The sequence below is a fragment of the Tauraco erythrolophus genome, chromosome 8 (genome assembly GCF_009769465.1).
Source record: "Tauraco erythrolophus isolate bTauEry1 chromosome 8, bTauEry1.pri, whole genome shotgun sequence".
In the NCBI taxonomy this organism is placed as follows: Eukaryota; Metazoa; Chordata; class Aves; order Musophagiformes; family Musophagidae; genus Tauraco; species Tauraco erythrolophus.
In genome coordinates, this window is record NC_141472.1 from 31,551,908 (window position 1) to 31,568,300 (window position 16,393).

The following is a 16,393-nucleotide window of genomic DNA, read 5'->3' on the forward strand; positions in this document are numbered from 1 at the left end:
AGGAACTATCACCCTACATGAAGTAATGTACAGGAGAGTTAAGATAAAAAAAAAAAAAAAAAATAATCTGTATCTCACATCTTTGTCTCCAAGCGTTTCCAGTAGCAAGAGTAGAATGGTTTTGAAATGTTCCTCCCAAACTCCGAGATTATCTTCCCTTGTGATCTTTAGCAGTTCCAGGAGAGCTCCTTTCCGCTCCTCCACCCTCTCATTATGGTTGGAGAGCTCTTTCAGAAGATCAGCCACCAAATCTGAATGGTCAATGGGTACTTCTAGGACAAATAGCAGCAAATCATTTGGGGAAACATGGAAAAAAAGATCAAAGATGCCAAGATTATTAATTCTCTAACAAGGGGCCCCCCCCAAAATGCATCAAATCTCAGGTGGCCTCAATCAAGCAGGCAAGAGAATCCGACTAGTCCACAGTTCCATCTGAGTCCACAACACAGTTCATGAATCTGCACATGGCTTCTAATGAACCAGGAAGAGATGACTATTGAATTTAATCCAATTCCAATAATTACTTCTGCAAGATGAGAATCGCCACAGTTTCTCCAGACACACACACCCAAACCAGCGATCACATGTATGACCTTTAGATCAAAGTACAGTGACTCAGCAGGGTGCTGCAAAAGAATAAAGCTAAGGTGCAGCATCACTTAAATGAAGTGAAATGCTCAGTAACAACAAGCAATTGAGCGAGATGTTTCAGTCATAAAGAGTAGAAGGTCCCCAAAGCAGTGTCCCTACAGATGCATTTAGATGCTTAAGGACTAGTTTGAGGGAAACTCTAGGCAAACCAAAGTTAAAACTGCAGTATAACATTTTCTCAATAGCCACAGATCGAGAATGAATTGAGGATCTGCTGGTACATGAACACAGAGTATTTTCATTCCAAGCCTCAACTCAGGTGCAAAGTAATATATAACATATGCATGGGCAGGCATGTATCTGAGAGCACTATCCACATACAAATATACCAGGAACAGAGCAAGTTGTCTGCAGTTTTACAAGACATGCAGATACAAACCATCCCGAAGCTGATCCATGTCATCATCAAACACTGCTTCCTTCAGGGCAGTCTTGTCATAAGTGTTAATTGTGTCGACGTAAGGATAGGGGTTATATTCTCGAGCACGTGGCCCTGAAAAGGCGCGGGGAGGCTGGGTGTTAAGTAGGGAGGTTTTGTTATCTAGAGCCATCCTTCCGCCTTCCACAATGTCACTGCTTCCACGGATGTCGCTGGAAGGCACAGCGAGGCCACCATCTCGAGACACCTGGGGGATCAAACAGACAGAAAAAACATGAGACTACTCAAATTCTGGAAGCTGTTGCTTTTTTGGAGTTCACTCACCAACATGAAGATGCATTGAATTGTTTACGCACATGTAATGCTTGAGTAACACTTAGATTACCACCTCTTTCTCTTATATAACTACAACTGTTCCAAAAATAGCTCATGATGATAGGACAAAAAGCTATGCTATCATTCCTAAATTAAAGTTAATATTGCTAAAACTGTACAAGCTGGCAAAGATTATTGTAAGCCTAGAACAGGACTGTTTTGCTAAGAAAGGGAAAGGAAGCAAAAGCAACACCCTCCTCACGAAACTTCACGATCCACTAATAGAGGAGCCTGGAGGATGCTTAGCAGGCTAACGTGAAACAACAATACAAGGGTCCCGAAGAAAAATATCGGATCAAGAATTTTTATCTTTGAAGGTTAACTTAATCTACTAACCTAAACTTGTCTGTCCCAATAGGAACCAAAACTGTCGTAGAATCATAACTATCTCAATTTGAAAGGGACCCATAAGGATCATCATTTAAGATTCCTGTAAATTTTGAAGTCCATGTATTCAATTAAAACAAATGGCACCTCACATGATAGATAATTCTGTAACCATTCATGCAGCATAAGGTACCATCATGAGTTGTGTGCTCGATGTGATTACAGGTCCTTCCTATATATGAAGTAATAAAAGCCTGTGAGGAAATTTTAAGAACTAACATCTCCCGTTACAGACCTGATACATACACAGACTCCATGAAAAAGCCATCATTGAGCCATGTTGAGCTTGAGGAACACTAGCACTTCCTTCATACATGAGACTCCATCAGAAACCCAGAGAACACATTTCACAAGAGGTTACATTGCGAAGGAAGCAAGGGACTACCTTAGTGTGACATCGTAATTTAGTCATAAGTAGTTAGCAAATTTAGTCATAAGAAGTTAGCAATCAATAAGCCAAAGACACTTGTAAGAACGTAGGAGAAATAACTGAATTTTGTACACTAACGATCCAAAGCCAGGTTTGAACATAATTGTTTTTAAGTTTCATCTATGTGGGGACATTAATCAACTGAATACTTACAATGTCACAGTCTTTCTTTCCATCACGTTTGATTGGCTCATTCAGGTCCTCTTGACTACGGAAACTAAATTTTTCAATCGCTTCTGTGACTCCACGAAGAGAGCTGTAGATTTCATCAGAATTTAGGTTCTCCGTGTCATAATCCAGCATACTGAAGACCAAACGTATATGAAATGTTACATATGAAATTGGAATCCGCTTTTGAATGTCAACAAAAAAAATGTGAAGTCAGAGACAGATGATTTGGTATACTCTTTCTAACAGTGACTTGTAACAAAACATGGATGGGATCAAAGCAAACTTTGGGTCTAACTCTCCCCTCAAACAGTGCTAAATCTAGAAGCTCCACTGAAATCAGTGGTGTTACATTGCTGTAAGTGAGGGGAAATCAGTTTCACTGTTACGTTCCACAGCACTGAGTGTGCTAGCTTCTGTAAACCAAAAAACCCTATCCCCAGCATGGTAATGGTGTTATTTAAAAAGGAAAATAAAGAAAAATCAATCACAATGAGAATTCGAAGGGTTGTGACAGCTGGTGGAAATGAAATTAATGACTTTTAAGTTTCATAATATATCAAATATATTCTATCAATGGATTCAAACGTGACGGAAAGGAAAATGCATCTTAACTTAAACCTTAGTCTAACATGCCCCATTTTCATTTACAAATTACTAAAACAAAAACCACTCATGTGATGCCTTGATAAAAGATGCATTTCGGTATTGAGCCTAACTTTGGGAATTCTTTCACTCAAATCTGATGCTTTCTTGCAGTCTGTCTGTTCCTCAGTAGCATAAAACCACACAAGTTTTGAGATTCCTTGAGTTATCTAAAATTAAGTTCCATGAAAAAATACCTGGCATACAAGGGCAGATGACATGCAAAGAAGTGGCTAAGATGACGAGCTCCTACATGCTTGAAGAAAATGAAAAGGCATTATTGGCAGGGTCTTGCTCTATCTAGGAGAAGTTCATTTTACATGACAATCAGTTTTCCAAGAAAAATTTAATGAAGAGACCCAGTAACTGAGAACAATTTCTTTGGGGGGTCTCAGATCTTAGTAGAAGCAAATAAACCAAAAGAATTCGAGACATTTACATGAAGTTGTTTGTCAATAAATGGCAAGAAGTGGCTCCCTACAGGGGTAAATTACTACTTCTTAATAGCTGGGGAAGGATGACAGGATGGGCTTGGAAGACAATGGCTGAACAGAGCGCTGTGTTCCTTTTCCACAAAAGAAAGATTCCCTGTGAGGTGGGTGGGGAAAAAATAAAAAACAAAATCCCTCTGAATCCTGGGTACACAGCTATGATTTTCACTAGAACTGAAAGTAGGATGTTAAATATCTAGAACCACTACTTTTTTTTTCTGGAAGAAACTCAGGAACTTCATACAGAGGATAAGATTGGTGCTGACTGATTCCTTCAGGATTAACACACTGAAAATAACCATAATCCCTGGCTCCCAAGCAACACGCTCACTCTACGATCACACAAGCATCAGCATCACGTATTCTGGCAAAGAAACCAAAGAAAAACTCCCCAATTTTAGACAGCGTCTGTCAGGCTAGGAAGAAAGAGAAACAGCTTAAAGAACAGATCAAGACCGGAAAACAAAAGCTGTTGATAAACCTACAGAAGTCAAAAGTATTTAGGACTCAAACAGCTGAATGACACTAATGCACTGTGTTGGCTTTCCAGATAAAAGTGGAGGCAGTTCTTAGATTCTTTATAAGCATCAGGCAGGGATCGGACAGCCTTTGTTTCATATGATCTTGAAAATATTAATTTTGAGCTCGAGCACGTATCATTCATAGATCTTCAGGGGTTCTTCATACAATATTTAAGCGAGCAATGAAAACGTCACTCAAGGTGGTACATATGTGATTGTATCCACACCAAGAGATGACATGACTTACCAAAGGTCACACAAAAAGAAATAATCACAGATATACTGACACTAAATCTTCTACTAAAATCGGTTCTTTCCTCAGGGATGAATTTTGCCCTACACTGCTACCAAAGAATAGATCTAAGTGCAGAAGACTCTGCAATGTTAAAGGACTAAGGCAATTCCTCAGAGTCACCAATCTGATGCATTTTTCAAAGCACAAAACCACGTTTTAATAAAAAAAAATGTAAAGAACTAAGTTATTTCATATGTCAAGAGAAAGTCTGTGTAGGAGATCACATTATGGCTATGTTCTACATGAATGAAAACTCTACATGTGAACATACACGTCTATTGACAGTATGTGTGCTGGAATACTTCACAGACAACATGATGGGGGGAATAAAAATAAAATGGAACTACACCCACCTTTCAGGAGAAAAAAGGTACAAAAGGAAAAAAAAAAAGACCCATGCAGAAAACTAGAGGAAAGTCACGGGATGCATAAGAAGTGAGTAGAGATGAGCAGAGTTTAGGGATGTCACAACATTATTTTCCATCTTCTGCTGCACTAAAACAATGCAGCTCTCCGAATTTATCAAGATACAATTTGGCAGTTTTCCAGTCTGACATGAAACACGTTTTACTTCCATAAACTATTATTCAGTTTCCAATCCAAACTATGTGTAATCAAGCAACAGTTTAGCATCCTCAAGCAGTACACAGTAACCCACTTCCTTGCACTTTCAGGCTCTAGGTTGGAAAATACGTCAAATTATTCCAAACCTTGGTGTCAGCTAATGAAAGGAGGAAAAAAATTCTGAACTAGTTTAACTCCAAAAATCAAAACAGATCTCTTCCACAGATATCATAGAATCATCTGGTTGGCAGACACCCTCAGGATCATCGAGTCCAACAATTCACCCTGCACTGTCAGGGTCCCTAAACCATGTTGCTCGACACCAAATCCACACGGTTTTTAAACACCTCCAGGGATGGGGACTCTACCATCTCCCTGGGCAGCCTGTTCCAATACTTCACAACCCTCTCTGTAAAGAAATTTTTCCTGACATCTAACCTAAATTTCCCCTGGCGTAAATTGAGGCCATTCCCTCTCGTCCTGTCATTCATAACATGGAAGAAGAGACCGATCCCCATCTCCCTACAACTTCCTTTCAGGTAATTGTAGAGAGCGATAAGGTCCCCCCTGAGCCTCCTCTTCTCCAGACTGAACAGTCCCAGCTCCCTCAGCCGCTCCTCATAGGACAAGTTCTCTAAACCCTTCACTAGTTTCATTGCTCTTCTCTGAACCCTCTCCAGCACCTCAACGTCCTTCTTGAAGTGAGGGGCCCAAAACTGGACACAGTACTCAAGGTGTGGCCTCACCAGTGCTGAGTACAGGGGGACGATCACTTCCCTGCTCCTGCTGGCCACACTGTTTCTGATACATGCCGGGATTCCATTGGCTTGCTTGGCTGCTTGCGCACACACTGCTGCCTCATGTTCAATCGGCTGTCGACCAGCACCCCCAGGTCCTTCTCTGCTGTGCAGCTTTCCAGCCGCACTTCCCCAAGCCTGTAACGCTGCCGGGGGTTGTTGTGGCCCAAGTGCAGGACCCGGCACTTGGTCTTGTTGAATTTCATACCGTTGGCCTCGGCCCATCCATCCAGTCTGTCCAGGTCCCTCTGTAAAGCCTCCTGACCCTCAGGCAGATCAACACTACCTCCCAATTTAGTGTCATCTGCAAACTTGCTGAGGGTGCACTCGATCCCTCATCCAGATCAATGATAAAGATGTTAAAGAGAACAGGCCCCAACACGGAGCCCTGCGGAACACCACTGGTGACCGGCCGCCAGCTGGATTTAACTCCATTCACCACCACTCTCTGGGCCTGGCCATTCAGCCAGTTTTCGATCCAGCGAAGCATACACCCGTCCAAGCCATAGGCAGCCAGCTTCTGCAGAAGAATGTTATGGGAAACAGTGTCAAAGGCTTTGCTAAAATTGAGGTAAACAACATCCACAGTTCTTCCTTCGTTCACTAAACGGGTCATTTTATCATAGAAGGAGATCAGGTTGGTCAAACAAGACCTGCCTTTCATAAATCCATGTTGACTGGGCCTCATCATCTGACTGTCCTGTACATGACGCATGATAACACTAAGGATGATCTGCTCCATGAGTTTACCTGGCACTGAGGTCAGACTGACAGGCCTGTAGTTCCCTGGGTCTTCCCTCTTACCTTTCCTGTAGATCAGTGTCACGTTTGCCAACCTCCAGTCAGCTGGTACCTCCCCTGTTAGCTAGGATTGTTGGTAAATGATGGAAAGTGGCTTGATGAGCACTTCCGCCAGCTCCCTCAGAACTCTTGAGTGGATCTCATTTGGCCCCATAGACTTCTGCACATTTAAGCTGTGCAGCAGTTCGCTTACCATTTCCTCTTGAAAGAAACCTTGATAAAGTTCTCCATCTTCACCATTTGGTTCTAGAGGCATATCACCCAGTGAGTTAGTCTGACCATTAAAGACTGAAGCAAAGAAGGTATTGAGTACCTCAGCCTTTTCTTCGTCCCCAGTCACTATTTCTCCCATTGCATTTAGCAAGGGGTGGAGATTCTCCCTAATCCTCCTTTTACTGTTAAGGTATTTGTAGAAACCTTTCTTATTGTCTTTTATGTTAGCTGCCAGATTAAGCTCCAGCTGGGCTTTTGCCTTTCTAATTTTCTCCCTGCATCGTCTCACAGAATCCTTGTAGTTTTCATGAGTGACTTGTCCCTTCTTCCATAGGTCATAGTCTTTCTTTTTCTTCTTGAGCACTAGCCAGAGCTCTCTGTTCAGCCAGGCTGGTCTTCTGCCCTTCCGGCTCATCTTGTGGTTCACTGGGACAGCCTGCTCCTGGGCTCTGAAGATTTCCCTCTTGAGCATTGTCCAGGCTTCCTGGACCCCTTTGCCTTTCAGGACTAACTCCCAAGGAGCCCTTACAACCAGTCTCCTAAGAAGGTTGAAGTCTGCCCACCATAAGTCCAAGGCAGCAGTTCTACTGACCCCTCACCCTACTGCTTCTATGACTGAAAATTCTATTATTTCATGGTCACTATGTCCAAGACAGCCTCCAACCTTGACACCGTCAATGAGTTCTTCTCTGTTGGTAAACAGCAGGTCTAGCAGGGAGCCTTCCCTGGTTGGTTCCCTCACCAGCTGTATCAGGAAGTTGTCTTCCAGACACTCTAGGAACCTCCTGGACTGTTTCCTCACTGCTGTATTAAAATTCCAGCAAATATCTGGTAGGTTGAAGTCACCCACAAGAACTAGTGGCTGTGATCGCGAGACTTCCCCTAATTGTTTGTAGAATATTTCATCTACATCATCTTCCTGGGTGGGTGGTCTATAGCAGCCTCCCACTGTGACGCCAGCCCTATTGGCCTTCCCCCTTATTTTGATCCACAAGCATTCTACCCTTCCATCACCATTGCTGATCTCCAGACATTTAAAACCCTCCCTAATGTACAGCGCCACTCCCCCTCCTCTTCTGCCTGGGCTATCTCTCCTGAAGAGCTTGTAGCGATCCAACACAGCACTCCAGTTGTGTGTATCATCCCACCATGTCTCCGTGATGGCAATTATATCATAGCTTTCCTTTTGCACAATGGCTTCCAGCTCTTCCTGTTTGTTGCCCATGCTGCGTGCATTGGTATAGAGCCCTTTAACTGGGCTAGTGATCTCTTTGCCTTTTCCTTGAAGGGAGAAGGCCTGATTCCTGCTTGACCTCTCCCTGTCACCGCCTCGACTCCTGGCAGGCCAGTGACCATTGTGTTTGACCTATCTCCGAACATAGCGCACTCAACCTCTGCTGGTGCAGCATACCCACGTAACTCTCTGGGACATTGTCCGATTAACAATGTTGTGCAGGTCTTAGGTTTAGTCCCAGCAAGCCAGACTGTATCCCCTTCCCCCTTCGAATCTAGTTTAAAGCCCTATCAATGAGCCCTGATAACTTAACCTTATATCTTAGTTTCCTTCAAGAGTCAGAACATTGATTTAAGGTTTTAATTCTGTAGGTATTCACAGAGGTACAGGCTATGGGATTCTATTTTCTCTCTCAGATGTCACAGATTCCCAGATTTTGAGTCCTCAAAGAACAATTTGTTTGCTTTTCTTCCAATAGTTTTTCATTAGGAATTTCTCACTTCAAGGAAAGACTATATATAGTCCTTCCTCAGGTATCAGGTATATTTAAGTGAGAAGAAACAAAATATACAGAAAATCTGTTCTCAGGGTATAAACTTAAAACACAAGGAATTTAGCATAGAGGTCTGACAAATTAAATTTGTATTCAGAAAGTTTTTTTGATTAAAACCAGTACAAAGCTTTAGACCAGTATACCAATTAAAGATCTGTATGCAGATTGGAACAAAATGTGAGAGCACAGGAGGAAGAGGAGATGTCAAAATTAGTGATCAACAACTTCTAAATCTTGTGGTAAGGACAATTTTAATTTCAATACTACAAATTTCTAAGATGTTCCACAGTCACACTGTGCAAGCAGCTGGTAAAATCCTATACGCAAACTTTATCCTCATTGTCCTATGGATATTCACTACTGCAGATATGATATCATTACTGAGCTGTATCTGCCTGCTTGAAGGTGCTCCTGTGCTGCCTGCACAGTGTAGCCAAGTTGAAAACCCTGCCTGTGCTATCATAATGCAGCCAGTGCCTGCTGAAAGTGCTCAACAACTGTGTTCTGCATTAGAAACCAACTGTGAAACATACACCCATTCAGGAACCTGGCAGGGAGGAAGAGTCTGGAAAAATCCACTTTTTTTTTTCCCACTTGCATGTCGCATCTTCCCCAAGCAGTGAGCAAGCACCTGCCTGCCACTTCTGCTCTCTGAAAGCAATCATCATCTCTCTTCCTTTTCCAACCAAAGCCTCTGCAAATCATTCCCTCCATTTGAACAAATCCCACAGTGTGAAAGGTAAATAATACTGTGACACCTCAGACAAGTTGGTTTAACAGGCAGCTTGTTACCTGGGAGAGTAAGAGCGTCTGAAAGTCTTGTGGGAAGGAGCAGTGGGGATGGAGTTAGGCTGAGAAAGGGGAGGGGGGTGCTTCGACAGCCCATCTGCACTCCAACCCCAGAATCGACTGCCGTGATCAGAGCAGAAACAAAAGAGAGAAAAAACAGAGAAAGAGGGAGGGGGGGAAAAAAAGAAACTATAATCTGAGTGGTTTAGTGCTGTCATGCTGCCTTGGAGAGAGAGAAAAAAATTAATAGAAACAAAATTAAACAAGAATACTCCACTGAGTCCCATAAGTCAGTCATTGATTTGGCCTTTATTATCCATTTCCACCTTTACTCCTAACATAATCATACAGTTCACAGAAAAATAGTCCCTGCTTGTACTAACCAGTAAATTTTACAAATGGATATAGCCTCTACGAACAACACTTAAAATGCTCCAAGTGAAAAATCCCTGACCACGCATCTGTATTAAACTCTAAGCAGGTATTTGTGAGCAACAGGATTTCCCTGGAAGAAAGGAAAGTTGGGGTTTTTTTATCAGACACCCAAAGGGTAGCTTGTCAAGTCTGGCTCGCTACACAATTAGAAAACCTTTGGAGGGCTTAAGGTCTGATCCTATTTCACCAGATTCAAACTGATCCCAAATATGCAGCAAGCAAAAGTCAGTCTAGAGCATAAACATACCATGCGAATTGGGGATTTGGCCCAGGTCTCAGCAGACAAATCTGGAAAGACTGGATGAAACCAGCCTCTAAGACAATTCAGATCTCTCCTCAGCCTTCCACAAGCCCCTGCTGGTTACTGTTTGATCCTGTGCCTTTGAGTCAAGGCATCCATCTCCGTGCCAATTTGTCTAACACCTTTGCATTGTCCTGTTCCCTTTAGGGTACACAGATATTCAAAATCATCTTCTCAATGAGAATATAGATGCTTGAGCTGGTGGAGTATTCAGGACACCACTTTGTTTCTATTAAGTACACTGTCTTGGAAAGTCACATTTGTCTATATGCAAGTGAACGATATTGCAAGATGAGAAGCAGCAAACAAGTCATGAATTGCTTCAGTGCAAACAGCAAAGCCAGTTGAAAACTCCTCTGAAGAGCAGTGTCAAGAAATTCACTCATTAACCAGCAATCAAAAACCGCAGCTATTTCATGCAACTATTACGGAAATACATCTGACACCCAGACTGCTGATCAGAATTCTCACAGCTCAGGTCTCACCTACCTGCAAACGGGGCACCAAACAATACAGGCTTGTCATTATTGTAGAAGGTGGACAGCTTATTTTAATTATTTTTCCATGTCCTGCCTTGCTCAACTTAATACCAAAACTGTCAAATTCTATTTTTAATGGTATTTTCTCTTGTCAGTGAAAAATCAAGCACATAAACTTACATAGCCAAATAAAATTGTTAGCCTTTTATTTTGATGCATTTCCTCTAGAGATCTTTGAAGGACTAAATTGGTTTTTTAATAATCGGAACTACGCACAGGTTTCTAGGCTACTAATAAAGGCAGAAACAGTAGGAGAAGCCTATTAATTTGATATTCCTTCAAATATTCCTACAGAATTCTAAGTGAAAATTCACAACCTGAATGTAACATTTGAGTTTACAGAAGTTCATTTACCATTCAGAACGGTATTCCTACACTGGAGAACTTCACAACTTAGTATTTTTCTTTTTGTCATACTACATCATTTACTAATTCCCTGAAGATTTTCTCTGTCCAACACAAACTCAAGCTATTCATCTGAGCATTGCCCGGGAAACATTCTGTCTTCTCAGTCAAAAACCTAGTTTTTTTCCTACTATTTTCATTCTTCCCAAGTGCCCTCCCCTGCTTTTCTTCTTCAGAAAACACCTCTGTCCTCCGTAACTCCTCTCCTCAAAAGTTAAAACTGTCAAGACAAAAAGAGGCAGGTACAAATGCAGAAGTAACTCACAGATGCAGTGGATATGTTCTAGTGATTGGGAAGTAGAACTGGATGGAGCAAATAAAAGCAGGAGAAGGAAGGACTCTGCCCAAGGCCCTGAAAGCACGTTTTCTTTCTGAAGGCACTAACATCAGGGGATATCTAAGCAGATGTTATCATCTGGAAAGGCAAATTAGCTGTTTGCATCAGCAAAGTCCAGTTCAACTAAAACTTTCAAAATCTATCCAGAGAGCTCAAATACACATACACACAAATAAACACACACAAAAATTAAAAATAATAATAATAAAAAAATCAGTCATCTGGAATTCAGTTGTGATGGCCATAATATGGGAGAAGTAATGCGATCTAAGGGTAATGGCATACATACATACTATAGAAAGTCTGTATTGATGAAGCCTGCTGATTAATATTGAGGATATTGTCCACAAACCATTAGTAATATAGGAGAGCAGCTATGCTTATCAGCATTTTTATATTACTACAGGACCCAAACTATACTTTCTACACACATCCCAGCCCCAAAGACATATATGTCTCTAGATATGACTCCTCCAATCTATGCATCAAGAAAAAATTCAAAGGAAAGTATAATCTTCAAAATCAAAGCTGGCATTAAGAACTGGAGATAATCCTTCAACTGACTGCACTCAGGCTGCCTGTACAAGACTTAAGCATGGACAAGGTAAGCAGAGCCCGCACATGGAGTGCCCCAGGAAGCAATGGGCATATACAACCTCAGTACAACCCTTTGGCAAACGGTCCCATAAAAACGTGAAGCCAAGCCTAGTTTCAGGGGAGGGCTACACACAGAAACCATGGGAATCTTTATCCTTTTACACTGCTATCAGAATGACATGGGTGTGCTCATTTTCCAAGTTTGCAGAGAGAAAAGTGACATTTTAAACCACTCATGAATAGCAAAAGACAAGCATTTGTAATGGAAACATGACACAGGAGCATCTATACCAACAACTGCAATACTGCAGTGTACCCTACTTCCCATAATCTGTTAGCATGTCTTCCAAAGCCTTTTTCTGAAAGAAACACACTCTTCAGAAATAGAGCTAAATTCTCCCTTGCTCTGTAAGTCAGGACCATGCTCAAACTGTGCTACACAAGACATTTTCAAGGAGGATGCAGTCCAGCAGAGCATCAGAAGCTATTGCCACTGATTTGCAATACTTGTCACTGCCTTTTCTACAAATGGTTAAAAATCTGCAGCTACTGTTATTGCTTAGAAGTCACTCACCAAAAAAGCTTAACTTCTACCCTGAATATTCTAAAGGGCTTTTACAGCAGTTTCTACCTTCATCTACCATCGACCAGTAAATTTTACACACCACTCTTGAATAACTAAATCCAGCAAGGAAGCAGGACATACTTCTGGAAAAGAAACCTACATTTTTGGATCAATATCTACAAGAACTCCATAGAAAATTGAAGGAATGATTGTTTCCTAAAGGAAATTCCTGGACCATTGCACCAGTGGCAGTTTTTGTCTTGACAACTTAATGGCAGAACACTCTGGAATAACATGCCCTCTCTAATTATTCCTTAAGAACATATCACAGGGGAAAAAAAACTCCAGTTCCTAAACCCAAAACGCTAGAAAACAACAGCAACGACAAAGCATTCAGCGTACACTGAATGCTTTAACCAGTATTTTGATACGTGCAACCTGACATCAAGAGGTGAGAAGAATACAAAGACAAATTGAAAAGCAGCAACTGAAGTGGCAAAACACAGTTGTGTCCCAATGGCAAAACCCAAAAAGCATGGTAAAAGTTCACGGATTTATAAAATATGTGCCACATGCAAACGTGGCCAGCAAAGCCCCAATGCAACCACAGGGAGACATATCTCAGTTTATAATTTCCCATGACAGAAATCAGCAGAGGAACAATGCTCAGACTAGTCAAAAAGGAAACAACATAGTTGGAACCATTCCTCTGAAATACTATCACTTAATTTCTTAATGAAACCTTTGTTGAAAAAACTCATAATAGGCAACTTGACCTTGGCTTGCAACCTCTCAGTCTAGTTTTGGATTACAGCAGATTTAGGGGTCACAAAGATGTATTTAGATATCAAAAATTTTCTCAGAAAACCCCACGTGCTCCTCACATGCTGCTGGAATTAGTATAACTACTCATTTAAGGTTAAAAGCCTGTGTTTTTCCTGACACATGGGAACTCACATGTCTAAGCATCCCTCCAGATCAGCAAGTCATGACAGGCCTGATGAACAGATTTCAGTGTAAATTGCTACAAACTGCACTCCTCACCCAATGTGTTTCCTTCTGATTCTTCCACGACAAAGGGAAGTGACCTCCCGTGGAGGGGGCAGGCAGACGCTTTTAAGCTTTCCCAGCATGAATCAAAGCTTGTCCAGGTAACAACCTAATACTTTCCTCCAGTATTTCTACGGTCCCAGAACTTACTGTTCAAATTCCTGTCTCCTCTACTCAAAGTTTTTATGGTGCAAACCAGGTACATTCCCAATATCCAAGAGTCCATGTTTGCTCAATAAAAGGTTTTGGAGTGGACCAATATATTCTAAGGTAGCATCTGCAGCTTCACCAAAACACCTGGTTGCAATAGACCTGCTGTCCAAAGGATCAGGCCACGATTCTGCTGGCAAGCAGCCAGGAGAGTGATTTGAGAGATGTTCAGCACTGAAACACAGTCACCACCTCTGCTTGTTCTGCATCCTCACACAGCCTAAGAGGGGAACCGGAGAGTCAGTACTTCTCTCAGCAGCGCAAGCACTGTACTACAGTCAGAGGAATTACTGATCACAAGGGTACATCTAAAAAAGACACAATCTGAAATCCTTGACCATACACTTTGTGATATCTGCAACCTCAACAAGATCTCATTTCTAATGTTGCCCTTTAATATTTCCTTTACCGAACCCACAAGTGTGATTCTGGAGAAGGCCTAGTTATGAAAGAAAATTAATATTATAAGACAAGACATTAAGATTACACAGATAACATGAGGACTGGAACACTGAAGTCAATCACCAACCATGTATTATCATGTTCAAACTCTGTTTCTTTGGAGCAATCTACTGTAAACTTTCTGGTCTTGTTTTTGCTTTCAAAGTGAGTCATACTCTGCAAACGCACACTCCGTGTTGAAATCCTTCATTTTGCAAGTGATTTAATTAGCCTGCCACATTACCTTGGAGACAGTCCACCATGGGAACAGTTGGTAGGTGAAGTTAAGGGGCTGGTTCTGCTGCTGGAGTGCCGGGAAGGAGTCCGACCAAGGGTATTGCTGGGGGAACCCTGGCACAGAAGCAGGAAGACGGGGATTAGCAACGTGTTGCAATGCACAGACAGGAGTACACAATAACAGGTCCAAATAGTGCCTTTGTTCGTGCTAGACAAGCTTAATGCAGTTTTGGTTCTGGCTCTTGACCTAAAAATCTGCAGCTATGGCTCATGCAGTCATATGTTCTTGAAGGTACTGCTCTAAGGACAAAGCAAGCACATATGCGCTTTTCTACAAGCCACAGCACCTGCAATTTTAACTACACAACACATACAGACTGGCAATGTTGCCAGAGAAATTGTTTATCAACCCACCAGGCTAGCCAGCTTGGCAGATACGATTTGCTAGGCTCCCAAGTATGCAGACCATTACTCTGGCAACATAGCAATTTAATTATGCAGTTATTTTCATCATTGTCTAAAGCATTCTGATCACGCTTGTTACAAGCATAAGCAAGCAATCTAACTTATCATTTTTCCACTAGCCTGCACAATCATTTATATCACAGCAAAATGGGCAGAAACTGCTCCTAATTCTGACTCTCTTCACACAGTCAAAGGTACTAGAGAATCCAGTTGGTTTGCCTGGAAGCCTAATGTTGCAGTTCTAGCTTACACGAAGGTCTACTTGTCCCTATGGAAGTGCAAAGATAGGAGGGTTCAAATTCTAGCAAGTTTCACAAGATTTCCACATAAAAAAGGCAAAAAAAATCCTAATCCTTGCTGCTCTGGGGGAAAGTTTAGAAGCACACTTAAATCCTCTATTAACATATTCCTTCATAGAAATAAAAATATGCAAGAGCTTCATGTAAAACCAAAACATAAGATAATAGGTGTAAACTGAGGAAACCTTGCAAGTGATATCAAAGATCCTGCAAGCTTCTTAGTGGACAATATATCTATTATTAAATTGATTTTAATAGTACTGGTAAGCCCAGAAAATTTGTGGTATTGTTGTCCCATTGGGACAGCAGTATCAGGATCTCTGTTTTAGCCAAAAGTCAGTTACTGGCAGGATTTTCAAAAGCACCAACTTGAAAGCACAAACTCCACCAACTTTCATGTGCTTCTCAGTAATGCCTGTGTTTTTTTTAATCTATATTGGTTATAACTATATGAAATTTAAAAATGACTGAGTTTTTTGTTTCAGTGGTCCCTATAAAAACAACATTGAAGAGAAGCCTCTGTTGCCATATTGCTTCAAGAAAACAGCTGCAGATAATTCATGCTACTGAACATCTGTAACAGCTTATCAATGAGCTGCTGTCTTTAGGGCTCTGCTGTTTGAAAGGACAAGGGCCTCTCACCACACTGGTGTTACTGGAGTTCTTGAGGTGGTTGTGCAGGAGCTTGGTAGCACCATCCTGGAATGTTTTTGGCAAGGCACCAAGTAACATGGTAAACTCAGGAGTGTTCAGTTCAAAAAGAGAAATCAGGACTATTTGTGCTGCCTGAAAAGAAGAAAGAAAAGATCATCAGTTTTTATTCTTTGACAAGAGTACGCATTCTGTTGCTAATGAACCTTACAGTAAACAATGCGTGTTTCACTCAAAAAGACGACTCATACTAGACAAATTTTTGACACATTCCTTGTGATGTGTCGTAAGGAATTACTAACTTTTTAGTTCTTAGACCTTACAATATACTTCTGCGCTTATACCACTAATTTCTCAGATGCGAAGCTATTCACAGCTAGCGAGAAAATCTTACCATTGTCCCATTCAGCACACATTTCAATTGAACAAGTTATTGCAAAAATTTACAGGAAAAATAAAACCAGAAGCGCAGATAAGTATGAAGAATGTAGGACTGCAATTTGTCACTTCTATGCTTTCTATTTAAAGTGTGAATGGGACTAGTTCTTTTCTCACCCAACCTCTCCTC

At 41.4% G+C, this 16,393-nt stretch overlaps 1 protein-coding gene across 10 annotated transcripts in view; it reads right to left on the minus strand.

Annotated features, from left to right (window-relative positions):
• Positions 1-16,393, minus strand: part of CLASP1 (cytoplasmic linker associated protein 1) — a 174,313-nt gene that overhangs the window by 17,761 nt on the left and 140,159 nt on the right. For 6 of the 10 annotated variants that reach the window (XM_086615269.1, XM_086615265.1, XM_086615267.1 and 3 more), the window contains 5 exons: positions 15,817-15,960; positions 14,418-14,524; positions 2,376-2,526; positions 1,031-1,277; positions 79-269 (listed from right to left, as the gene is read on the minus strand). In XM_086615269.1, coding sequence (XP_086471395.1) covers positions 79-269; positions 1,031-1,277; positions 2,376-2,526; positions 14,418-14,524; positions 15,817-15,960 — 840 coding nt within the window. Of the gene's footprint in view, positions 1-78; positions 273-1,030; positions 1,278-2,375; positions 2,527-9,296; positions 9,414-14,417; positions 14,525-15,816; positions 15,961-16,393 lie in introns of all 10 variants that reach the window. The other 4 variants (XM_086615264.1, XM_086615263.1, XM_086615261.1 and 1 more) reach the window with 2 other exon arrangements.